The sequence below is a fragment of the Syngnathus floridae genome, chromosome 15 (assembly GCF_059516105.1).
Source record: "Syngnathus floridae isolate MCC-2025c chromosome 15, RoL_Sflo_1.0, whole genome shotgun sequence".
Classification (NCBI taxonomy): domain Eukaryota; kingdom Metazoa; phylum Chordata; class Actinopteri; order Syngnathiformes; family Syngnathidae; genus Syngnathus; species Syngnathus floridae.
Window position 1 is genome coordinate 8491191 of NC_142427.1, and position 25982 is coordinate 8517172.

Here is a 25982-nt window from a genome sequence, read left to right on the forward strand (position 1 = left end):
AAATGGGCACACAATCAAAATCAGGCTTTGCAAAACAAAAACAGCATATGAGTCAATAAATCATCAGTCATAATAAATTCAGAATTCAGCTGAAATGATCACAAATAATTGAAAGTAACAAATAAATGATAACAATTAAATAAACCAAACAAAAAAGGAACAACAAAAATCTACAGCTAATAAGAAAATAAATACGAAGAGAATTAGGGCCAGTGCAGAAGAAAAAAAAGGGGGGTGACAGGATTGTGCCTTTTTTCCTCAAAATTCTGACTTTAAAATAAGAATTCCAACTTTAAAGTCAGAATTCTGACTTTAAAGTGAGAATTCTCATCGTGTTCCAATGAAGGGGGCCTTCGCCAATTTCATCGCCAGACATCTACATCACGTCAAAAGCATGTTAGTGGTATAAATTTGAGATATTTGACTCTAGCGCCCTCATGTGGCGTATTACTGAAATACAAGTGTGGTGTTTGGATGTGTTTAAACCAGTGCAAGAAACAACCCTCGGTTTCCACTTAATTTTTAATCAATATAAAAGTGGAGTACAATTATGTCTTGTAATTGATATTGGTTATGTTTAGGGTTAAAATTAGGGTTAAGATAAGTGGTTGGGATAAAAATCAATTAAGCAGAACTAATGGAAAAAAAGTTACGCTTGCGAAGAGTTCCTGGAGGTCCGACAAAAGTCAAGCTGACCTCCTGGATCCTCACTTTAAAGTCAGAACTTTAAAATAGGAATTCTCACTTTAAAGTCAGAATTCTGAGAAAAAAAAGTCAGAATCCTGTCACCCCCTTTTTTTTCTTCATTGGCCCTAATCCTCTTCTGCAAATAAACAATATCAAAACAATCCTTTTTTTTTTTTTGAGTAGTAATGAAAAGCAGATGTGGCAAAGAGGAGGAGGAGAAGGAGGTGGCTTAACTTCTGCAACAGCAAGAAGGGAAGGAGAAAAAAAAAATCATCCAGGAAGTCCTAAGCACAAAAAACCGCTACGTGAGCACAAAAAAAAAGGATGAGTGAATGAGTGGAACAGAAAGCATCCGTTTAACCTTTGAACCGTCTTCCTTTTAGTCCACAACGAGTCACAAGACCGATTCCCGGTGATTCTCCCGATTGCCAATGCCAACGGTAAGCAAGGAGACACTTGAACGTCCTAAGGAGAGGAACAAAACGGATTTGCACGTGTCTTGCATGGTTTGTGCGCTTTTTTTTTTCTTCACTGCTAATTAACCTCACCTTGTTGCGCTCTTTTCACTTGCGCAATTTTTTGCGCGTTTTTCTGCACCTACTCTGCACATTTATTTGTAAATATCTTTGCACGCTGATCTTTGCTTCATCTAGAAATTTCAGGTTGACAGCAATACAACTTTCTTAACGTCATGAACACGGTCCACTTCAACCCGGGTTCGGATTCAGGTTTAAATGGGTGAGGATTTAAAAAAAAAAGAAACAAGCACGCACAAAACACATGACTTCCTTTGGAGAAAGATTAACCTTGAATGTGCACGTACATGTTTATTTTTACTGCATGGTTTAATGTTTGAACTCTTTTACGCTGCTTATTTTTCATTTTTATGACTTTTAGAAGTGTGGCAAGAATGGATGATGCCAAAGTGGAGATTGACAATGGGCAGGATAATGCTGTGGAACCAGATACTCTGTTCCAGTGAGTAAATTATATTTAATTAAAATAATTTTTTTTGGAGGGGGAAATATGCTAGTTATTAATTAGACTGTCTGCCTCACAGTTCAGAGATTCTGGGTTTGAGACCCTCTCATGCTTGAGCTAGCTAGTTAGATTTAAAAAAAAAAAAAAAATCCCAAGAATAGCACTCATTGAAATAATAATAAAATATCTTTTATCTTATTTTCCAGCAATATCCGGAAGAAAATTGCCCCCTTTGTGATGTCCTTTGGATTCCGGTTAGTATCTTAATTTCCAAAGTAATACCGTGTTATCGTGAAAGATAATGTTTGATATTATCTCCACTCAGTGTTTTTGGGGTGGTACTGATCCTTGTTGACATTGTGCTGGTCATCGTGGACATTTCCCTCCCAGCCAGGAGTAGAGAAGTTGGAAATTCTCTGGAGACCGTCTCGCTTATCATCTCCTTCTTCTTCCTGGCTGATGTTCTCCTCAGGGTCTACGTGGAAGGGTAAACTATTTTCAGTGCTGTGATTGGTTGTTAAAGAGGAAGCAATGAAGGAGGAAGTTGGGCCGGAAATGAAATGGCCTGCAGGGAAAGGACTCCCGGGATGTTTTGTTTTTAAATGGACGTTTAATTGCGACATTATTTGTGTGTTTTTTAAGATTCAAAGTTTACTTTGCTTCCAAGCTGAACATCATTGACGCCTGTGTTGTGGTGGTCACATTGGTGGTCACCATGAGCTACACCTTTACTGACCTCTCTGGAGCCAGTCTCATTCCCAGGTACTCATTAGTACCAATATTTTTGTGTTAGATCACACAATAGAATTAAATATGGGAAAGAATTATATTAATCACTCCAATTTTCCTCCACAGGGTGGTTTCCTTTTTGCGATTCTTGAGAATTATCATCCTGGTGAGGCTGTTCAGGCTGGCAGCTCAGAAGAAAGAACTGGAGAAGGTCACGAGGAGGATGGTAATGAAATGATATAAAATTAAACTCGAATAAAATTAAAGGGAGTCATCAAGCTCTGTTGATTCTTTTCAGGTGTCTGAGAACAAACGGCGCTACCAGAAGGACGGCTTTGACTTGGATCTCACTTATGTCACGGGTAGAAATAGCATAGCTTGATGGTAGCCCGTTGATGTTTTTTTTCCATTTTTGATTCCTTGTTGTCCAGATCGAGTTATCGCCATGTCTTTCCCATCATCTGGGAAGCAGTCCTTCTACAGGAACCCAATCAAGGTATTATTATTAACAATTATTGCTATTTTATATACCAAAAGAGTCGAAAAACTAACAGAACCACTTTTTGACAATGATTGTCCTGTCCTGTTTGCTTCCAGGAGGTGGCTCGGTTCCTCGACACAAAACATGAAGGCCATTACAAAGTTTACAACCTTTGCAGTAAGTCAACTTTTAACAAATTGTTCTAGTAATAAGGTCAATATAATTTTTGTTTGTTTTTGGCAGGTGAGAAAGGTTACGACCCCAAGTTTTTCCATTACCGGGTAGAACGAGTGTTCATCGACGACCACAATGTCCCTTCTTTAGAGTGAGTTTCTCAAGTTTGACATCAAATTAAGCTTGTATTTATTTATTATTTAGAAATTTTCAGCAGTTAAAATTTAAAATGAAAATTACCTTATTGTTATTCCTTTTTTAAAAATTTATTTTGAACACGTGTTTCAGAGACATGCTGAAATACACCGCTAGTGTGAGGGAGTGGATGTCAGCTGATCCCCAGAACGTCATCGCTATTCATTGCAAAGGAGGGAAAGGTGGTCATTTTTTTTTTTTTTTTTTACTGGCAACCATTTTTTTTTACTCAACGTGTGTTGATTTTGGCTGTACCGGTAGGTCGTACTGGTACTCTGGTGTGCACGTGGCTTATTGACAGTGACCAGTTTGAAAGTGCACAGGTGAGACGGTCTTACAACAGGTAAGGTTCTTCATCCAATGATAGCTTTTATTTTATATTTTTCCAAAATAGGACAGTCTGGAGTATTTTGGGGAGAGGAGGACGGACAAAAGTCGAAGCTCTAAGTTTCAAGGAGTGGAGACTCCTTCCCAGGTTGGAAACTGCTCCACTCTTTCCTCAAGGGTTTCTAGTTTGAATTCTATTTTTCGTACAGAGCAGGTACGTGGGCTACTACGAGATCATGAAGACTAAATTCAACAGACGGCTTCCTCCTCCCAAGAGCCTCAGGATTAAGAGCATCCGGATTCACTCCATAGCAGGTGCAACTTAACACTGCACATAATTCATGGAGATTTTTTGAGAAGTAAAAATGACGCGGCTGTTCTCGACATTAGGTGTGGGCAGAGGTAACGGAAGCGACTTGAAGGTGAAGATAATTGTCAGAAAAGAGCTGGTTTTTCAGTGTGTGTGTGCCACACAGGAGAACTGCACAGTAAGTCAGAAGAGGGGTCACTTACTTTGTGACTGAGGGACTCACTTGTGGCTGTTTGGTTTTGAGGTGTTTCCCGACGTGGGCGGAAATGCAGCGGTCATCAGTCTCCAGAATGGACCTGAGGTTCAAGGAGATGTCAAAGTCATGTTTGAGTCCAGCGCTGTGAGTGATTTTCTATTTTTGGATTCGAACTAGAAATTGATAATCACAATGAAATGAATAAATTATGTCTGATATTTAAAACTCTTTCTCACCTTCTCAGGGTATTCCGAAGGGATATGAAGATGTTCCCTTCTACTTTTGGTTCAATACCTCCTTCATATCAGATAACAAGTACAAACATACCAAGAACATTTTTGATCTGTTTTTTTTGTAAAAGTGGCTTACTGGTGTCTGATGTCTCCGCAGGTTGTTTCTACCTAGAGAGGAACTGGACAATCCTCACAAACCTAAAATGTGGGACTTGTACAAGGAGGACTTTGGCATCACCATGTCCTTTTTGGACATCTAGTAATATAATTGTAATAAAAAAAATGCTCTTTAACAAGATGTTTTTTTTTCTTCAAACAAGCAGTAGATAGACAATTAGCAAAAAAGATGTATTCAAATATCTACATATTTTATTCACAATTTATACAGAATCAAAAAGCTACATCATGCAAACGTAGCTTGTGCCTGTCAATTTGAGTACAGCACTATTTTATATATTACAATTATCAACATATTTGAATTTGATTCCATTAAAGTGCAGACAGTAGACAACTTCAGGGATTGATTGTGACCTGCATCTCAAGTAACCGGAAGACATTCTTAGCTGGAAATTAAAAAAAAATAAAAGAAAGCATGGGAAGACAGGCAACAAAGTGTTCCTCACTTCACCTGCTTTCACCTAACACAGACTTTTCCTCACTTTGACACCATTAATGAAATCACAATGCTGCAGCAAGTCGTACCTGCCGCTTTTCAAAAAGCACAAGATGCCAGTTTTGCACGTCTCCGCGCACGGCTCGGAAACGTGCCCCTTATGTCGGAAGTACCAGAATTTCCGGAAGAGGCGGTCGTCCCCGAAGAAGCCCCGCACCAGCCCGTCTAAGTCGGAGGGGAAAAGGCTGGAGAGCCCGTAAGCCTCCGTGGCGCGGTACAGGAGAGTCCACTTTGGGTTCTCTTGGGGCTCTCCCAATTTGTAGTTAGCCTCAGTCAAGTTGAGGATGTAGGTCTCGTGGTCCAAAACCAGCCTGGAGCTGCTTTGGTAGTTTCCATCGACGTAGTAGACACGATAACCTGGAAAGATGATCAATTGATGAGTTCCACTAAGGAATGGAAGGTGTGACGTGCTTACCTGGATTTAAATTAATATAAGTGGTCACACTGGGAGAAATGAACGCAACGCCCAGTGGACGATTCAAGGTCTCCTCGTCGTAAAACATCTGGAACTCATCGAAGTGTGTGTGTCCAAAAAACTGACCCGTGATGGTACTTTCATATCTGGAAAAAAAATGGTACATTTAAAGCGTGCTGCAAAATGATGCCATCAGAAATCACAATTAGATTGCTCAAAATTGTTTTTAAATTGAATATACCTGTTGATAATATGATAGTAGTTCCAACTCCAGCTGCCCAAACACAAACCAGGTGGAATATGACCAATGATATGAACCTGCCCACAATTACAGTCATAAAGGAACATGTAAAGCAACAACTTTGGCCTCATTCAAAAGCTCTTTCTAATTTCCTGTTCACCTTCTCCCCCTTGTCTTCGCTCGCCTGAAGAACATGAACCAGCCACTGGAGCTGGTTGGCAGGGTCGGTGGAGTTCACCATGAGCCAGAAGTTCTCCCGAGCGCAGAAGTTCATATTGAGGGACACCAGTCTCAAACCCGGCTGGATCTCAGTTGTGTAAAATCCTCCGTATCTGCAATCACATGACATTTTGTAATACTAGAACTGAAAATGGGTTTAAGGGAAGCTAAATTGATCCAACTAACAACCTCCACCCATTCCCCAATCTCATGTTCAAATGTGGCCTACCTGAGCGACTTCAACGTCTGCTTCGGCAGCCATTTTGACCACTCGTCAGCCATGGTGTCATATAACCAGGCGGCGGATCTGTTGCCGTGAACGAAAGGAGGTGGGAAGCTGTTCACCGGTGTGCTCTCGTGATTTCCAATAGCAGGGTAAACCGTCACATTTGGCCCGAGGTGTCTAAAAAAAAGAGAACCAGATTATTAAAACCGGTCCAACTACAATGCCCCATCAGTTTTCTTACTTCTGTATGAGCCTGGTGATGACAGTAAGTGCAGACAGTTGCTGTTTCCTAGTTTGAGACCAGACGTTGTGGGCCGGTATATCTCCCGTCCAGTAGACCCAGTCCCAGGGTCCGGACCTGGCTATATTTTCCAAGAGGTTTCCCACCGTTCTTAGCGGGAGGTCACACTTGCTGTATGTTCCCCAGTAGCCCGCTTCCCTGCGTCGCCACTTGGGGGAGTCGGAGTCATTACGGCAGCAGAGGGGCTCCTTGCAGTCGGCGGGACTACCGGTCACGTATTCCTGTCATTGAATATAGCACAGGTGTCAAACTCAAGGCCCGGGGACCAGATACGGCCCGCCACATCATTGTGCATCAAATTCGTGTTATTACTAGAATTGCAAAATGTCCTCACTTTTAATAATATCTATTTTTTTAAATATTTGACCAGTTTTTACTCGTCTGATTTGAAAATGAGTTATTTGTCAGTTTGTTTTGTAGCTTTTACTGTACATAATATCATTTATATTATTATTATTATTATTATTATTATTCATACATTTATTTGGGTTGACAGTCATAATGGGAAAAAAAAATAGTTTGACACCACTGGAATATAGGCAATAACTATTACATCCTCCCACTACCACCAAAAAAAATAAAATAAAGGCTTACTCTGTCCCAGTGGATGTCTGTGAGAAACAGAACCCTGCTTTTCGGCGAGCCGGGCTTCGGCGGGACAGGTGGTTTTACAGGAGGCTTGGGGTCCTTGGGCAAGGTAACGTTCCACGAGGCGTAGATGTCAAACTTGCCGCAAGGGGGGCCCACCAGCAGGCCGCACGCCTCCGACGGCCACAGCAGGGACTCCTGCAAGGCCCGGATGAAGTCGTCCCGGAAAAGCTCGGTTATTTCACGACACACTTGCTCGTCGGCCAGGTGGAGGCGGACGCAGGCCTCGCCAACGGCGCGGGCCACTCGCTCTTCGTTTAGGTCACTCTAGAAAACAAAGATGTTGCATTTCAAAACATAACAAAGACATCATTAAATCACAAACGACAAAAAATAAAAACTATTGCTTCATGTTGTCCTTTGAACATTCTTTACAGATATAAGATAGGGAGCAAAAGTCAAAGGTCATCAGGAAAAAATCTCTACTCAATATTATCAATAATCAGTAGTTGCAACAGTTTCTTCCCAAAAATTCAGCAGTGTGAATCCTGACCAGGAGAGCCACATCCAGAATGGTGAAGATGACTTGACACGCGCGGCAGGAGATGCTGGTCCAGTTGAATTTGAACATTGGTAGACGCTCCATTACGAGATTTGGCTGACCCGAGACCAGTGTCGGGTGACAGGGGACCTCCAAAGGTAACACGAGCAGCAGCGCGCAGGTCAGCAGACCCAAGCGGAGCTGCGGCAAGGGGAACTGTGTCATTGCGCTCGGGGAAGACTTTCTACTTCCTGGCGTGGACCAAACACAAAACACGAAGAGCGGCTTTCATGGAGGAAGTTTAAATGTGATGATCACTTTTGCGGATAGTGGCCCAAAGCAGATTCATGCAGAGAGAGTAAACCTTTACCTGATGCGGATGCAGACGAGATCTTCGTCGTAGTCTTCAACTCGGCAATGACTTTAAAAATGAAGCGTCGCGGGGAGAGGAAGAAAGTTGTTGTTCTTCCTCAGCTGCTTGCAGCGACTCAGCCGAGTACCGCCGACCGACTCTCTAAAGGAAGTTAGTCAGCTGATTAGTCATGTGACTTACACGCAACTCATGATGTTGCGTTTCGTCAAGGTGCAACGCTTTAAACGTTTCATATTTATATTCATTTTCTAAAGCAAATCCTACTTGACGCCTTTTGCATTTAATACTCGTGTTGCTGACCATATTTATTCATCCACAGTAATGTATCGCGTTCTACATGATGTTTACAATGCCCGCCCTCTAGCGGTTATAATCGCCATTACACCTTTTATTGTCAACGTGTGACTATTTTGACTATTTGACACGGGATTTGTTTAAATGCAACAAATATTTTGATTTTTAAAAATGGCAATAAAAATAAATGTTATTGTAAATATTGTAAATTGTAAATATTGTATTGTATTGTATTGTATTAAAAAAGTGTGGTACTACTTAACCCTATTTGACTGGGCTTTGGCAACATCTTGTGGCAATTTGGGGAATTACAGAACAAAATGTTGAATGGGCAGGATTTTATTTCATTGGAAACTATAGTTCCGCCCAGTATAATTGTTTCGTCCCTTTCGTGTTTTCTTTTTTTTTTTTTTTTTTTCGGAGGGGGGGCTGATCGCATGATGGTGACCTGTCCTGTCCGCCCCCCTGGGCAGTGACAGATAGCTGTCGGTGGGGACTGGGGGAAGGCTATCTGAGAAATAATCTGGCCACGCGTTAAGCTTCTTTATCCCCGCCGAGCCAAGCCGACTGCTGCGCCTCCGGTTCACGGACAAATCACAACACGAGCGGGAGAAAGAGGCAATCAAATCTCATGGTGGGAGTTGAACAAATTTCCATCTTCAGAGGTCTTTGCAAAGGAGCCTTGACTGGAGAGTCAGAAGCAGAAAAAGTCGCCGCTGAGGCAGACCATAAAGTCCATACAGGGAACTAAACCAAGAGGGAAACTGGCAAAGTTGTTTTGGGCATGGAACATAAGAAACTTTGGATATTCTTGATATCTATTTACATCTTGACAGGTGAGCTTTTTCATTTTTACTTTAAATAATAGCTATTCCACTAAGTTCTGATCTATATTTATGATGCAAAATTTGAATCTGTGGATCATAGCCATTCCATTTCTGATTTTGGGTCCTCTTTGACTGTCTGTGTTCCTGATCTGGGCATGTAGATGTTGGTTGATGCTCAGAATCAGTTTACTAGACAAACTGGGAAACTCTGGAGGTGTGACGACAGAGAAACAAGCATCCTATTACCAAGAATTTGCATTTTCTTCCTATTTATATTGTTCTCCTGGTTCCCTGTCACAATACATCACTGGCATAGATTGATAAACAAGGATACATTATTTATCATAATAATTTTAACACCAATATCTTGAAACTATTTCATATTTGGTTGAGAGACACTGTTCCACTGAATTTAAAACCTAGTGTCAAACATGTGGCGGCATCCCCCAAAAAAGTAGGGTAGCGTGGGTGGGCCTGGTTATGTAATGACAATAGCGGCAGCATACGGATGCTGCTGACATCTGCTCTGATTTGTTTTTGTTTTTTTTACTCAGTCGCTGATAAAGCTCTCTCCATGCCAGCTGAGCTGTAATTTGCTGGTGCGTTTACATGTGCACGTCTGTGTGTGTGCCATGTGTTGAAGGACAGGGATTAGAGTTGCTCACGGAGGGTGAGAGAAACAAGATAGCAACCAAATCCCAGACGACAATCTTCACCTGCTAGGTGCATGCTCATTCCCTGCACTTTTTGTTTTGCAATCATTTGCTTGTGTAAGTGCACTCAAATTTCAATATAATCCACTGTTGGATCACCCAGACTAAAATAATCCAGCCCAGCCCCTTCTTGTCCTTTTCCTAACCCCCTTTATGTAGCTTTGCTAGCCCATTTTTATGATTGACGAGTGAGCCAATTTCCTGCTTTTCCTCTCCGACGTCCTCCACTGACATTTTGTAATCATTGTGACACCTCATTTCTTGACTTTCTGCGTTCATGTCCCCAAACAGCAGTAAGAGTCATGTTAATCCTGTGAGCTGGCCTCGCTGAACACGGGCCAAGTACACACTCCACACCGCCACACAGATTACATGCAAACATGCACACGGGCACTCGCAAACAATGCCAGATTAAATAATATGTTGCGATTTATATATATAAAAAAAAAAGTAACCTGCATTTCAATCAGTTAAAATGAGAGCATACAAGGGATGTAATTTAGCAGAGTGGATGTCACAAGTGCCTTTTCATTTTTGCAATATATGATACTCGCAATCTTTTAGAGATAAAATAGGAAATCACATAATACGGCGGTCAATGTCACAAATTAACTGAAGGATTTAGTTTGATGTGTGTGTCTGCTTGTGTTTATGTGTTATTTTGCGTTTGATAAGTATTCATTGTGCGTTGGGTAGTAAATTCCACACAAACACAGTGTGTTGATCCAGAATCAATCACAGATTGGATGGTGCAGAGATTAAAGAGTTAATCTGTCCTCATTTTGTTTTCTCTTTCATTCTTTTCCTTTTTTAATGCCAGTATTTAAAAAATATATCTAAATCTCTTTCAAAATATTGATTGAGTAACCAAGCATTATATATATATATATATATATATATATTTTTTTTTTTTTTTTTGGGGGGGCTCAGAAGGCCCCCAGTTCCATCTGAAGAAAAGTATTTTAAAAGTATTTTAAAAAAACACAAAATCTCTTTCAAAATACTGATTTGAGTGACCACGCATCACATACTATATGTATATATATATAGTTTTTTTCTTTTTTGCTCAGAAGGCCCCAGTTCCATCTGAAGAAAATGATTTTTTTTTAAATTAATCATATGGGAGTCAATATTTCTCCTCTCACTTTTTTAAAACTTTTCTACTGTTCATTCATGAAGTATCTTTTATGTTACAAGGTATTATCAATAACTGGCCTTGAACTAGAGCTGTGCAATTTGGATTTTCCCAAGTGTAAAGTGACCCCTCCCTTGTCTTATACAGTAACAATGCATGTCTGTCTCAAATTACATATACATTGTCACAGATTGAGTGCATTGTGAAAATTTAGTTTGTGCTTAAAGGTTAAATTAAAGTTTTTTTTGTATGCAACAGCTTGTGTAAATGTGTATCTAGATAAACTGGACTCATTTAATAGGCCTCGTTCCATGAGTGTCGCACTTGTAAAACAACATTGCCATTGTTGTGTTAAATTCCCATGCTGCTGCTGTTTTTAGGTCATTGTGGCTCATGAGGTCATTTCCCATCCTCTCAAACTATGGAAGAATGAATGAATGGCCGTAGGATACTAGTGACGTGGGCTGTGTGTGTGAGAGGACCAAAGAAGCTCTTAATCTGAACATCTAATCAGTACAACAACTTTCTTTGTGTGTACGTTGGTGATCACTAATGTATAAAGAGCCATTGTCCCCAATTTTTTGGTTTCTCATTCAGTCTCATGAGAAAGTCATTGTAGATTTCAATAAATGCATCAATTCACATCATACAGATGCATTTTAATATTCCTAAAATCTAATCTACCCCTATCGATAATCTATTCCCACGGATTGCTTTTAATTATGTATAGTCCACTTTAGGATGAGAGCACGCATGGCTGAGGTTTAACATACAATATTTGCATGAGAATGTGAGATGAACACATGCACGTGTTTAGTGGATTAGACAAATGTAAAATAATGTAAGCAAACTGATGTAATATTCTATTGTGGTTTAATAAGAGGGCGGAGCTTATAGTGTGTCTGCAGTTTCTGCCTGGGGTGTTTCTTATCGGCATGTCAGAAATGAGAGCAAAACACTCATGTCGGCTTCACGTCAATAAGCCTCCATTAATATGATGGAAATATGAAACTAGCATGCTGAGCTAATGTGAATATGTGGCTGTTATTTGAAAGTACAGATTGTCTCATCGATCAGCTCAGATTGTTTTGTCGTAAAATGAATTATCATATTTGGGACCTCTGGTACTTTTATGATTAGATGAAAACAAGAGATAAACAGCTTGATATTACCATATGTGTTTGTAGTATGTGTGTGTGCATGAGAATGGGGTCAGCCATTGTTTGGAGCATTTTTGTTCAATATTCCGCTAGGTTGTATTAAAATATGATGTATTAAAAAAAAACTACATGCAATAACTATTTATTATTTACTTTCTGTACAAACCACATTCATGCTAATACATATACCCACATTGAAAATACTGTAAATAAGATTTTTAACCTTCATTCTTAGACTAATAGCTATACAGTAAATAAGATCTTTCACTTTTATTCTCAGACTTCTTTTTATACTTTTTTTAAAATTTTGGAATGTTTGCAATAGGAAGGGAGCAGCTCAACTAAATTATAAAATGACAATAAAGGGTATTCTATTCTATTCTATTCTATTCTATTCTATTCTATTCTATTCTATTCTATTCTATTCTAAACCAATTAACAAGCTAGCTGTTTCAAAGTTAGCCCCATTCACTCTTAGTGTGTGTCTGGCCATGCAACACATGTGAGGTGGAGTGGGGGGAGGCAATTGAGTGGATTTGTTCTAGAAGATTAGTCAAGTAGTGGGGACAGTACTTCACAAATCGTGCTTATTTATACTTTACTGTAATCCATGCAACCTCTGACCTAAGGTCCCTTCCCTTTGACATAAGGTGTGCTGATCACGGAAATCCTTTTTACACATTGTCTGTATCTATCACATGTATGTGCTTGAAATGTTCTTGCTTGAAATTCTTGTGTTTTAGGAGTGAATGGGCAAAGTGTAGAAATGGATGATGGGAAGTCGGGCTACCTGGGTTCCAAAGTGGATCTCCGATGTCGCTTCATCAACAGCTCGCCGCCTGTCAAAATCTCACAGGTATTTGTTGAATTAGTAGTAAAGTCATTTTTAATTCACTCAATATTCACGTTGTATCTCATCAGGTGACATGGCAGAAACTGGTAAACGGCACCAAGCAGAACATGGCCATCGCTAACCCGTCCCTCGGGGTATCCGTGGCCCCGCCCTACAAGGACCGCGTCACCTTCAAGAACGCCGCCGTGAGGCGTCGGACTCCCAACCTAGAAGACACCACCATCACCTTCTCCTCATTGCGTATGTCTGATGAAGCCACCTACATTTGTGAATACACCACCTTCCCTGCAGGCAACAGGGAGAACAAGGTCAACCTGACTGTATATGGTAAGAACTACCTCGAAAGTTATCAATTAATAGTCCGACATTCCTTCCATGTATTTGATCTTATTATTTAGTTCGTCCGACCACCCAGATGAGTCTGTCCACGCCCACGTTGGTGGCTCGTGCATCCAACCTGAAGACCCCAGTGGCGACGTGCGTCTCTGCCAATGGAAAACCACCTGGTGTCATCAAGTGCGTTCATTTTTTAAGGTGGAGTTTTATCATAATTAGCACTAGCTAGCTAGCTAACGCTGGTACACTTCTGTCGGTAGGTGGGAGACGAGGGTACCGGGTGAGGTGACCACCCGCGAGTACAGAAACTCAGACGGCACCTTCACAATTCAGAGCGACTACATTCTGGTGCCCAGTAGGGAAACACACAGGGAGACCCTCACTTGTGTGACGTCCTACAACGAGGAAGTATTCACAGACAGCGTCACCCTCGATATTCAGTGTAAGTAAAATTTTGTGGCTTGTGCTTCATTTTGTTCCTCCAGTCTTTTCTTGTCGTACATATTGATGGTCCTCATTGTGTGAACTCCAGATGAACCCGATGTCCTGGTGGACGGCTACGATGGAAACTGGTATCTAAACAGAGAGAACGTTCAACTGAGCTGCCAAGCTGACGCCAACCCGGCCGTCTCCCTCTACCAGTGGAAGCTGTGAGAAAGAGGATTGAAAAACATCCCAGTAAATCTTTCCCATATTAATTCCTGTCTGTGTTTCCTTCAGGATCAACGGCTCCATGCCGAGCAGTGCTGAGATAAGAGACAACGTTCTGATATTTAAAGGACCGGTTACGTACGATTTGCAGGGTACTTACGTTTGCGATGCCACGAACAGCATCGGGACCCGATCGGGCTTCGTGGAGGTCAGCGTTATAGGTAGGAGACCACGAGATCTCAAGATCCAGAGTCCATCTTGATACATCTGGTTTCTTTTCAGACAAGCCGCTACCACAGATAGCGACCGGTGATGTCATTAGCGTGGTTGCCTTATTGCTAGCAGCGGGCGTGCTGATGGGAATCACCATAACAGTGCTGGTCCTCAAGATCAGAAGTAGAAAGGACGATACCTCGTACGTACCGTCCATACTTTCTGGGATTGCCCGATCTTAAATGTCCAATAAAGACAATTCAAGTAAGACACTGATTATGCCGTTTCCTGTCTTTCCTCCTGATCAGAGACGACTCTCCATCGAGGAAACTGTCCCAGCCGATACGTAAAAGACCCGCAGAAGATATTCAGGTACACCTATAGGTCACAACATTAGCTCATTCATTGCCAACCTTTGAACTAGCGTTGCTCCTAACCCTTTCCACAGCATTCAGGGCGTTTCTACGAGGAACTCCCGAACACAGCGGACTATGTGAGCTACAGACTAGCATGTAATAAGGAGGACTACCCAGAGCCCTACTCCCCCCCCATTAACCCCCCACTGTCCTTCCTGCCCCAACATCCCTACCATTCTCCACAAGCTACCAACACGACTACGGGCAGCAGCAGCACCAGCTCGTCCAAGAACACATTTTCTCCACCTTCGCACTCCTCCGCTATTTTTAAGTACCCCTCAGTGCCGGGCATGTCCCCCCCTCCCCCGGGGGTGGGGGCGTATACGTTCCCCAAAGAGCAGTACGTCTGAACCTGATCGCAAACAGAACGACAAACTTTTCCCTTGAGGATGGAAAACTCGACTTGGACTACATGGCGTCTGCTACACTTGGGGGGAAGCGATGCAGCTTTCAGACTTTTTATTTGGCAACATATTTTCTTCCCTTGTGACCCATATTTTATTTAATTATGTTTTTTTTAAGGGAATATTCTCTCAGACAAATTATTTATTTTATACCTGTCCATAACGGAATCTTTTAATGCGGCTAACCAGTTTACCATCCTCTTCTTTTTGTAAGAAAAGAAAAAAACACATATGGAAATAAAGTCAAATAAATATGTTTCATAATTTAATAATCAGTCTCTATCCTGCACTGTAAACACTGATCCCTGATACCTCACCTTTATTTCCTGATTTATTGTGTTTGTATTTTGACATTTTTATTGACAGAGATTTCTCTCTTTTTTTTGACATTTATAGAAAAAAAATTGTGTTTATGTGTTTTAGTATTCATTGACACTGGTTGTTGGATGAATTTTGAGTATTTCAATAAAAAAATGAGCAAGAGGCTTATATCAGTGGTGTTAGTAATTTCTCACAAATCATAAATGCGCTAATCCTTATTCTCACTTTATACTAGTCTGCTTTTTTTTTTTTAGTTGAGCCTTTTTACAATGAATGTCGTCATTGCCAAGTGTCTGAAACTGATCAGTGGCCTACATTCATTCGAGGGCCACATCTCACCTTACCTGCTTCCACTTATTAGTCCCCTCCCACTCCTCTCTTGTTCTCCTTCAACTCACACCGTGATCCTCAAAGATCATTCTTCACGGCAAGATTACAAGGTTGAAACAAAAGAACAATCGTGGCTGCCGTAAAAAAAATCGAGCCTAATCCAAATCAATTGTGGTTATTCTCCAATATTAAAATGTCTGAAATGTATTTGTACAACTTCCCAAAGCGGATTACCGACAGGGGAAAATGATCTTATTCGACGGATTATTCTTTTATCGTTTGATGTGCGTTCCCTTGTCCTGAAACAAAAAGTCCAAAAGATAAACATAAACAAAATAAAGCCTCTTATTGTGCGCATCCTCCGCAGCATATCAAAATGATTGTGAGTGTTGAGTGGCGGAATGTCCACATTGGCAGCCATTAGTGTAATGTGTGTGTATAATAGATGAGCGCAAAGTATCACCAGTGTCATTCTAACCCTACTGGAGAAAGATAGAAGGATGGAGAGAAAGGAAAAAGACATGAATAATTGAGTCTAAATCAGTTGACTTCATCCCTTCCTACTCTCAGGCTACTCAAAGTCAGTGCCTTCTTCTGGAAACTTCTGGATGGGAGCGAGAGAAGAAGTCATTTTGGCTGGCCTTTAGATATTATTTTTGCGGGGAAAAATATTGCTGGATCGAAGATCATGATGATACCATGCTGGTCCAACTGCTAGGGCTCCTTTTTCTGCTTTACTTTGCCAATTGTAAGTATAAAGAATTGTGATAAATGCAATGTATATATATATTTGATACAATGGGATTGGAGTGGATGGCAAACTTATTGAGTGTTGCAATTAGTTTGTACTTAATATGATCTTTGACTTAGTTTATATTATCACTATTAATTTGAATTGCATTTTTTTATTTTGCAAATTTCAAGCTCAACACATTTATTTTAGTTTTATTTTTTCAAGTACATTACATTAATAATTATTACAATAATAAGTATTATAATAATATAATATACAATAATAATAATAATATTATAATAATTATAAATTAATAATTAATAAATAAACAGTAAATTACCCAGAGTGGAGTGAAAAATTATTAGATGTCTGTTTATTCTGCTTTGTGGCAATGTAGCAATTTTTTGTGTTGTTTATCATGAAGTCTGAAACTTACAATGTAATTCATCCTGTAACTGAACACGTGTGATACACAACACCAGGCTCTCCTTCTTGCACACGTTTACAAGCATGTGTGTGTCTTCTCTTACCCCAGCCCAGCCCAACAACGGGGAGGTGGTGTACCAGGACACCACTGTGTACGGTGTGGTGGGCAAAGCCGTGATCTTAGAGTGCGGGTCCACCGTACCCGACATGTACATATGGAGCTTCACCAAGCCTGGCACTGAAGCCATCAAGGCGGTGGTGTACGACTTGGGCCAAGGTCCCAAGATCCAGAAACTGGCCCACACCCTCGGACAGGTGACGGTTATCTTGAAAAGTGCCGATGTCAGCATCGACAAGCTGCCCGTGGCTGCTCAAGGTCTTTACACCTGCCAGGCCTTTTATGACATTGAGAACTCACCTGTAGTCTACTACTACTATGTGCACCTCACAGTACGAGGTAAGGCTAATTGCTAATCGGATGATGTAGCCGTTAGCATGTGACTGACAAATACTAATGATGAGTTACCTCGTTCATGCTAATTATACCAATAAAGACTATAAAGATGCTTTTGCCTTCCATAGTTCCAGTAACAAAGCCACACCTCTTGGTGAGCGATGTCTCTCCAGTGGAAGGATCGACAATATGGCTACAATGTAATCTGGACAATGGGACAGGCCCCATCCAGTATGTATGGCAACAAGAAAACCGTCACGGAAACATCTCGGCGTTCGCTCAAGGCAACACCGGTGTGGTCAACGTGACTGAGGTGAACCGTAACCATACGGGCTGGTACCGTTGTCTGGCTAGCAACGCGGTCAACAGTGAGCAATCTGATCGGATCTGGCTGGACATTATCTGTGAGTGGAAATCATTTTGTGAGAAAAAAAAAAGTCTTTACTTTCACTTACCGTATTTTCCGCACTATAAGGCGCACCGGATTATAAGGCGCACCTTCAATGAATGGCCCATTTTAAAACTTTGTCCATATATAAGGCCCACCGGATTATAAGGCGCACCTTCAATGAATGGCCCATTTTAAAACTTTGTCCATATGTAAATCCATATATTTGGACACACCTGCTATAGTGGCTCAATATTGGTCCATATATAAGGCGCACTGTCGGCTTTTGAGAAAATTGGAGGTTTTTAGGTGCGCCTTATAGTGCGGAAAATACAGTATAACCATTCAGAAATCTTGAGCTTCCATGGCAACAGCATAACCCATCACATAAGATTAGCTACCTTGTTCTTTATAAACATTCGCAACAGAAACTCCAGTTTCATAAAACACCTTCTTTCCATAGATGGTCCAGACATTCCTCAGATCGACGTGACGCCGTACACAGTGACCGAGAGAGGTTACTCGGCCCTAGAGAGAGAGACGGTTTCCCTACAGTGTCAAGCTCAGTCGAACCCACCCAGCCAGTACGTCTGGTTGTACAACAGCTCGCAAGTGTACACCGGGCCGCAGCTTACCATCACCAAAGTCCTCCGCATGCACACGGGTGACTACGCCTGCCTGGCGCAGAACACCTACCTCAACACACGCTCCAAGAAAACAATCAGCCTGACAGTTTACTGTGAGTCTGAACTTTGATAGTGAGCTTACCTATGGTCTTCTGTCTTGGTTCTATAAACGGTAGTGGCAATGTGGACATTTAAAGTCCAAGAATCTTCATTTCTGATCTTTTTAATTGCACCCTCTTCTGATTTATTTCTCGATCGGACAACCTCCTTTATCCCTTTCAATCATATACACAAAGCTTTCCAAAACCAAAACACAGAACACTCTAAAAACACACACAGATGAGTAAGGAGGCCCTCCAGACTGGTTTGGACCGGAGAGGAACTTGACAGGACTCTTTGGCAGGTACTTGCTGTCATGTCACAGCTGTGACAAGCGGCAATGGTCACTTTGCAAGGTTCCTGTATACCCAGCATTGCCAACGTTGCTTTCACCCTTGCTGACTTTCTACATCCTTCACTGCCTTGTTACGCTACTGCTTCTCCCCACAGATCCACCAGATGGCTCTCCTTCCTGCTCGATGGAGCCGGCCGTGAATCACACCTCCTTGAAACTACACTGCTCCTGGACTGGCGGTTTCCCTTCCGCCAAAGTTCACTGGGCTAACCACTTGAGACGTGCAGGAGAAGAGGTAGACGAAGGGCACGACAACGATATCTTGTTGCCGTCCCAAGATCTGTTTGGCAACAGCAGCTTGTTTACCTGCACGGGTTCTCACCTTGCACTTGAGCAATCAGTGGAGTGCAGCACACGAGCATGTGAGTGGACTATGTGAACCATGTTGAGTCACAGGGATGATCCTCTCTGAAATTTTGTAAGATCCTTAATGTTTTCTCCATCAGATCTCCCTCCTTCGGAACCGGTGTGTCTGGCCTACGTAACAACCAACAAGCAGTATCTAATGTTGTCCTGTTCATGGGCTGGAGGGGCACCCAATGCTTTGGTGTGGTGGGAGGGTCCGGGTGGCCGTGAAACACCCAAGCAAGAGAACTCCAACATTCTGAACATTCGCTACGGCACCGCCCGCAATGGAAGACCTTACGTCTGTCATGCAAAACATCCACTTCTGGGTCAAACTAAGACCTGCTGGCTCACATTAGGTCAGTGATCAGAGACAAGCATGCTATGGTGCTGGAAATTTGGACTATGTACCGTATTTTCCAGACTATAAGGCGCACCTAAAAACCTAAAATTTTCTCAAAAGCCGACAGTGCGCCTTATAGTCCGCTGCGCCTTATATATGGACCAAATTCCTAAATTTAAACTGGCCTGAAGCATTGTGTCATGAAATCAATCATAAGTGGCCCACTGAAGACTATTATTTTGTGATTTGATTTAGATTAAAAATCTGACATGATGCTAATGGTGCACCTTATAGTCCAGTGCGCCTTATATAAGGACAAAGTTTTAAAGTGGGCCATTCATTGAAGGTGCGCCTTATAGTCCGGAAAATACGGTAACTTCTTCTATTCTATTCACAGAAGCCCCTGTGTTGCTAACGCAGCGCAGCGTCGTGTCCGTGTACGAGGGAACCGACGTGCAGCTATCTTGCAACCTCAGGGCCAACTACCTTCCCACCAGTCAGATAACATGGTTCAATAATCACGGTTTGGACATCCTGGATCCATCCAAGTACATGCTCCTGCGGACATCAGCGTGGGCTAACCTGACCGTGCGAGACACAGATGAGGCTCAGGATAGCGGCGAATACAGGTGCACCTCAAGCAACGCGGTGGGAGGAGCCGACCTCAACGTCACACTTGTAGTTAAGAGTAAGAGTCTTTTAAAGATTTCATAGAAGCAGCCAAAATGTTTGCTTTAAACTGGTTTCCTTCTCAGAGCACCCCATCCCACCCAATGCCACCCTGATCAGGGTGATGTACATTGGCCGCCTGCGGAACGAGGTGGAGCTGGAGTGGCAGATGGAAGGAGATGCCCAACAAGGCTGGACCGGATTCGTCGTGCAGCACAGAGGTCTGACCGAGCGACCGGGGAGGAGAACGAGCAACAATGAGTCAATGGGGAGAACAGAAGAACGGATCAGTGCTGAAGTCTGGCACGAGAACATCATCCAGGATCCTGATGTCAGGATTCACATTGTGGACAGGCTGACACCCACGGCAAAGTACCACTTCCGGGTCATGCCTTTCAACTACAGAACCATTGGGCATCCCTCTGCTGCTAAAACGCCAGGTAGATTCAAGCGCAGTGGCAAAAATTTTAAATTCTAACCACAATCAATTCATCAAATTGAGTGCTATTAATTAAATTTGATGTAACGGCTTAATACATGTTCTTTGTCTTTATTCAGGTGAAAGACTCAACCATAAATCCCACACAAACACACAACTCTCTTTCCTTTTACCTTCTTGCCTTCTCCTTTCATCCATGTGTGCATCTTTTGTTTCCATAGTTACCAGCTATCAGGTGATTGATCGTAAAATAGAGGCTATTATGTGTTGAGGGTAGTCAACAAATACACTGCATGAGTATTTGTCGCAATGTGTAAACTGTTGTGTGTTGCAGCCGAGCCGCGTTCCAACAACTACCCTGCTGTGATTGGTGCAGCAATTGGCGGGATGCTTTTTGCTGTCATTTTCACCGTGCTGCTGCTCATGTACATTTTCCGCAACCGCAACAACAGTCCTCGTGAGTGTCACACACATACGCTGATAGAAATGTCAAGAATTTAATTTATTGCCTTCTTGCAGGACTACATGACATGTTGTTTGGCCTGTGAGTATATGTTGCTTAAGTAAATAGTCCATTTTGGCTTTAGTTAACCATATTAAGGGATTGTCACGTTTTCCGTTTCCAGGCGTCACAGCCAATCGAGGGAGAACATTAATTTCCCGGAGGATGAGGGGGTCAGTGAGGTGGAGGGCGGAGGCATACCAGAAATTGGCAGCTCATCCAGCCAAGGCAAGATGGACAAGTAATGCTTAAAAATGTCACACAAAGCCAAAAAAAAATGTCAATGGGAGACTATTAAAGTCACATGATTAACATAATGACTCCTTTTGGCAATTATGATAATCGGAATCTTGTTTAATAGAAATAATTTTTTGAATAACATATATACAACTGCAGGCAAATTTATAAAAGCAAGATTGATTATCATAATTCTGTAGTTTTAACCAGTTTGATGATATTTAATTTCTTTCAATGCAGTTGGATCCTGTATTGTATTATGATTGTGATTATTTTGTGCAGGTCTGAAAATACCTCGTGCAGCTTCACCCTTGGCCGCCGCCGACCAGGCCCCTCCCATGGGGGACAACGAACCCGTCAATGTCACCATCACCGTCCAGGCGACTGGCTCCTGAAGGATATTACTCGCAAAGTCATAGTAGTCTTCATTTTTTTGTGGATTCCAAAATTACATCCTATCCGTTCTTTCATCTTAAGCCTGAAATTTGCAGTTTGAACTCTCTTAAAAAAAAAAAAAAAAATCACTGTAACTGTAAAGTAATTTATTTAGTAATCAACATTTTGAACAGTAACAACATAAAAACAAATCTGTCATACTGACCGAGAACGTTTTTGTTTAAAAAAACATGACAACAGGAAACACAAACAATAAAACTCATACCAAACGGGAACATTTAAATATATGACATTAAAAAGTTAACAGCTATTTACCAACAATTCCTGTTTGTCACAAATGGCTTCAAGTGCTAGGAAAGACAATCTTCTGAGTGCAGACGATATCGCACAGCTTCTGCTTTATCTTCAAGAAAAGACGTTTGAACTCCAGGCCGTCACCCTGTACACATGATATTGTGTCAATTACTTTTTATTCTGCTTTATGCGATCAGTAAAAATAGAGATTAAAACCCACCTTGGACAGTCTAAAGTCTAACAGCACGTTCTGATTCATATCGAGCAAGTAGACTTTGAAAATAAGTTTGTTATTACGTTTGTCCAGTGTACTGACAGTCACCTGAGGAGAAAAAAAATGGGATTAAAATTTCAATAACAAACATTCTCACACGTTCCATGTTGTAAAATCTCAATTTTGCTTTACCAACCACTGTATGAGGCTACGTTTACACTAACTATATTTAAGGCGGCCATGTCAGACCAGTAGACAACACTGGATGGGCAAACGAGATTGCCGTGAATGCCCGTTGAGATGTTTATAAACTGTCCAAACCTTTTCAAAACCTAACAGTGATGTGGCGTGATATAATTTGGAGCCAGCTAGTTTATTTTCTTTTTTGGGGTGGGGGGGCGGGGTGATTAGTGAATTAGTTCTAGACATAGAAATAGGATATTGCTAAATATAAAAAGAGAAAATATTTAGCGACGCCCAAAACCAACAGGTGCACACCACGGTTAGAATAGTTTTGGGAGTTTTCATTCTAATCTATTTTCATTAGTTTTGCAGCAGTTTTGTTATTTTTTTAATTTGAGTTTGTTATTTCATTAATTTCCCTCAAGTATTACAACCTTGGTGCGCACTTTCACCAACATATAGGAAACAGACAAACAACATGCAAATGAACACTTGAACGCATGCAGACACACATAAGCATGCAGACACACATTTAATCACACAAACATAGGGAGGGAACCTCACTCTATTTTTACACCGCTTTCTTATCCTTTCACAACTTGTTTTCTGTCTCTTGGCAATGGGTAAAAGCAGAATTCTAATGATGCCCTCTGTCTGTCGCTGCACAAAAATGACCACAGGATAATGAATCATGAAGTCTAAAATTCCTTACTAAAAGCACACCTGATCAGAGTTTAGTAGGGATGTTCGATTTTTTAATTTTTTTTTTCCGACCGATACCAGTATGAGTACTAGTTCTCGCGTAGTAGCGGCCGATACCAAGGTTTCGACTACCGAGGGCCGCTACCCTAAAATAAGACTAATTCGGTATCTATAGTTGGTATCGGTACTCGCCCATCCCTATTTAATAGCCTAAACCCAAGTGCTTCCAAGTTATCTAATTAAAATGGACGCTGTAAATAAAACATTTTAGTGAACATGCCTGATTGTAAATTAAGCATTTGCGTATACATACGTGATTGTCGCAGGTGAGTTTGTAGACGAGGGTCAGGCTATCGCAGGCGTCTTTCAGCAAAGTCAGAGAGGTGTGAGCGTTCACGGAGGTGAAGAAACGTGTCATTCGACGGACTAATCTTTGCCACGGTGTCTGCGGCCACAAAGAAGGGATGGAATTGTGAAATGATTTGGCGAAAGATTTGAAGAATACTGCCCTAGAGGTGAATTGAAGGACTTGGACTCACCTGACTGGCTCCCGGCGTCCCCATCAGCTGACTGCCCAGCAGCATATGCTCGGGTTTGGTCGGTTGGGAGAAGCTGACTTGACCGTTGGACTTGCCGTCGAGTAGCATGCCTTCCCAACCTCCCACGGCGAGGTCGGGCTGGGAGCTGGAGAACTGGATCTTGTCGTTGCTGCACAGACAAAACCCGTAATGTTGGCGTTAAGAGCACACAAAAAGTATCTCAAGAAAACAAGACGCATTTACCTGCTGGCTCGAGGTATGACTTCGAGATCGGATCGTCTGTGTTTGTTGGGATGTGAGCTTGAAGAACTTGGTGGCTGCTTAACACCTGAAGAAAAAAAATAAAAATCCTGATTAGAAATGGAACTGTCAAGTTAAGTCAGGGGCTTCTTTACCTTCAGTGAACCAGCGGTCTTTCTGAATTTCCTCAATAGTGATGCGCATTTCTGGTGTGGCCATCAGTAATTTGGATAACAAACCTGAAAAAAGAAAATACGATGACACACAAATTGGCCAATGTGCACATTGAGGACTTACAGAGAGGTGCTGGCTGTATTTTCTTCCAGGGAGACGTGTAGGTTTTCTTGTTAAGCCAATCCAAATATTCCTGACAGGTTTCAGCTGGTTGGTCCCATGGCAGTTCTGGAGGGAAGAAGAAGAACAGAAGCTTGGAAGTCAGAATCAGAAAAGCCTTTTGTGAGGATGGTTCAATTGATTTCCTTACCTCCAGCCAGCATTGCAGTCAGCACAATGCCACAAGACCAGATATCTGCAGGTTGAGCTTTGTACTGAGTTTTGCTCAACAGTTCCGGGGCGACATAAGGGAGAGTCCCGCAGAGACGATTCATCGGCCGCTCTCTTCCTTTGAAGCGAAACATGGTCGCCAGGCCAAAATCTGTCAGCTTGATGTTGTCTGGAAGGCCAAAGCGCAGTTGGTAAAAATGTGCATGCAGCATTTTCATATAGTGATGATCTCTAACCTTTGTCATCCAGCAAAATATTCTCTGGCTTTATGTCTCGGTGCGTGATGCCAATTTTGTGGAGGTACTCCTGCAAATAGCACAAAGTGAGATTTCAATACAAGCAGAAAGAAAGAGGTCACATGATCAACACAAACTCACCACAGCCGATAAAAGTTGCTGGAAAAAATTGTGGGCATCTTTCTCATCCATTCCAACATCCGGCTCTAAAGATAGAAATTTGATTAGCAATGATGCAAAATGTGAGCAGCCTTTAAAAAATAAACTTTCGTTCATTAAATTTCAGCTTTCTTCTCACCAATGCGGTCGAACAGCTCGCCTCCTATGCAGTACTCCAAAAAGAGGAAGACAATATTTCCTTCTTTACGATGTCCAAAGAAACGCACAATGTTGGAGTGTTTCAGCATCTGGAAAAAAGTGCAAAATTAAATCACACACATCAACTGACTTCACTGAAATGCTTCACAGATTGCATCGGAGGTCACATCCTACCTTGTGCACGCAGATCTCCTTCTTCACATTCTCCGCACACTCTTCACCCTGCAAGGTGTCGATCACCTTGACTGCAACCGCCTCCTCCGTCTGTCTGTTCACCAGAAGCTTCACTCTAACATGGACAGAAAGGAACATTCAAAAAACAATCAATAGAAGTGATTACTGACCAGCTCTTTGAAGTCTTTCTGAACTTTTATTTGCCGTTTTATTTATTGGCAGATTATTTTTGATTTGCTATAACAAAGCACTTTACAAAAATATTAATCCAAATTGAACAACTATCTTGTTTGAAGCAGTTAGAGATGAAAGAGGATTCAAATTCTCCGATCACCAGTGGATCAAAGGTGTCATGATCACTTCTCAACCAAAGTTAGCTGCCTGAAATCAGGCTACAATAATAATTAAAGAGGTGAAACAATAATAAAAAGATTCCTACTCTCCATAAGCTCCTTCACCAAGTGTCTGAACAAGATCCCAGTCCTGCACAAAGGGCACTGCCATACTAAAAACAGAAACAAACATTAGTATTACTTAAACTGTAATTCTGTAACATGATAACAACCAAATTAAAGTTTATATTGTTTTTTGAGTAGACACATACCTGCAAAATTAGCGGTGCTTGCCCGATTTCAAAGTTTTAACTGACGTTTATGGAGCATCACCCGAACTGAAGAAGTCAACAAACGAATTAGCGCGCTGTTATTTTGTTAACGCCTACTTCCGCTTCGTGACTTCCGTTTCCGTTTTCATTGGCTTCCGTTCCTTTTCCTCGTTGTGCTGCGTTCGTTTTTTAAACATTACAATAGAGGGAAATATTATATTTTATGTAGATGCCACATTGTTTTAGCATCATTACAATTTTTTTAAATGTATATTTTTACAAACGCCCCAAAGGTAAATATAACGGAATTTCACCAGGCTGGTAGTATGACGTCATTAAGGGATGATGACGTCTTCATCCTTTAATGATTAAAGGATGAAAGGTAGTAGTTTGAAAAATCACTTTTGTTGTGGAGAGTA

General features: G+C 41.6%; 5 protein-coding genes across 12 annotated transcripts; 3 read left to right on the forward strand and 2 right to left on the reverse strand.

Annotated features, from left to right (window-relative positions):
- The first annotated feature begins 893 nt into the window (after positions 1-893).
- tpte (transmembrane phosphatase with tensin homology) lies at positions 894-4624 on the forward strand. 6 transcript variants are annotated; one of them, XM_088399133.1, is made up of 20 exons: positions 911-992; positions 1071-1127; positions 1341-1425; positions 1585-1665; positions 1875-1922; positions 1994-2155; positions 2311-2430; positions 2524-2623; positions 2696-2759; positions 2829-2893; positions 2995-3055; positions 3122-3203; positions 3341-3429; positions 3509-3570; positions 3642-3722; positions 3784-3889; positions 3965-4062; positions 4129-4224; positions 4325-4395; positions 4471-4624. In XM_088399133.1, exons 3-20 carry the CDS (start codon positions 1379-1381, stop codon positions 4571-4573), a joined length of 1536 nt encoding a protein of 511 aa, XP_088255259.1. In that variant the 5' UTR covers positions 911-992; positions 1071-1127; positions 1341-1378; the 3' UTR covers positions 4574-4624. The 6 variants fall into 6 exon arrangements, with proteins under 6 accessions (XP_088255261.1, XP_088255259.1, XP_088255258.1 ...); XM_088399132.1 differs by having other exon boundaries at positions 912-992; positions 1071-1193; XM_088399135.1 differs by lacking the exon at positions 1341-1425 and having other exon boundaries at positions 894-992.
- A 36-nt stretch (positions 4625-4660) lies between these two features.
- Positions 4661-8055, reverse strand: smpd1 (sphingomyelin phosphodiesterase 1). Its single transcript, XM_088399129.1, has 9 exons — positions 7888-8055; positions 7530-7768; positions 6983-7303; positions 6329-6609; positions 6091-6264; positions 5803-5974; positions 5643-5719; positions 5402-5547; positions 4661-5343 (listed from the first exon to the last, which is right to left on the reverse strand). The coding sequence occupies exons 2-9, from the start codon at positions 7740-7742 to the stop codon at positions 4952-4954; spliced, it is 1776 nt and encodes a 591-aa protein (XP_088255255.1). The 5' UTR covers positions 7743-7768; positions 7888-8055; the 3' UTR covers positions 4661-4951.
- Positions 8056-8591: 536 nt separating this feature from the next.
- On the forward strand, positions 8592-15381 carry nectin1a (nectin cell adhesion molecule 1a). The gene is made up of 10 exons (XM_088399103.1): positions 8592-9020; positions 12763-12875; positions 12941-13199; positions 13271-13388; positions 13469-13650; positions 13741-13858; positions 13929-14080; positions 14142-14274; positions 14381-14444; positions 14521-15381. Exons 1-10 carry the CDS (start codon positions 8969-8971, stop codon positions 14836-14838), a joined length of 1509 nt encoding a protein of 502 aa, XP_088255229.1. The 5' UTR covers positions 8592-8968; the 3' UTR covers positions 14839-15381.
- Positions 15382-15944: 563 nt separating this feature from the next.
- On the forward strand, positions 15945-22176 carry vsig10l2 (V-set and immunoglobulin domain containing 10 like 2). The gene is made up of 12 exons (XM_088399107.1): positions 15945-16291; positions 16812-17159; positions 17285-17560; positions 18008-18283; positions 18720-18986; positions 19071-19328; positions 19710-20000; positions 20068-20421; positions 20755-20877; positions 20940-20964; positions 21047-21150; positions 21442-22176. The coding sequence occupies exons 1-12, from the start codon at positions 16243-16245 to the stop codon at positions 21552-21554; spliced, it is 2484 nt and encodes an 827-aa protein (XP_088255233.1). The 5' UTR covers positions 15945-16242; the 3' UTR covers positions 21555-22176.
- chek1 (checkpoint kinase 1) lies at positions 21353-25709 on the reverse strand. 3 transcript variants are annotated; one of them, XM_088399105.1, is made up of 16 exons: positions 25564-25709; positions 25399-25464; positions 24960-25074; positions 24766-24874; positions 24609-24673; positions 24468-24537; positions 24212-24400; positions 24025-24129; positions 23883-23966; positions 23731-23815; positions 23488-23656; positions 23262-23393; positions 22811-22906; positions 22070-22171; positions 21871-21994; positions 21353-21550 (listed from the first exon to the last, which is right to left on the reverse strand). In XM_088399105.1, exons 2-15 carry the CDS (start codon positions 25461-25463, stop codon positions 21899-21901), a joined length of 1482 nt encoding a protein of 493 aa, XP_088255231.1. In that variant the 5' UTR covers position 25464; positions 25564-25709; the 3' UTR covers positions 21353-21550; positions 21871-21898. The 3 variants fall into 3 exon arrangements, with proteins under 3 accessions (XP_088255231.1, XP_088255230.1, XP_088255232.1); XM_088399104.1 differs by lacking the exon at positions 21353-21550 and having other exon boundaries at positions 21687-21994; XM_088399106.1 differs by lacking the exons at positions 21353-21550; positions 22811-22906 and having other exon boundaries at positions 21687-21994.
- Positions 25710-25982: the final 273 nt, after the last annotated feature.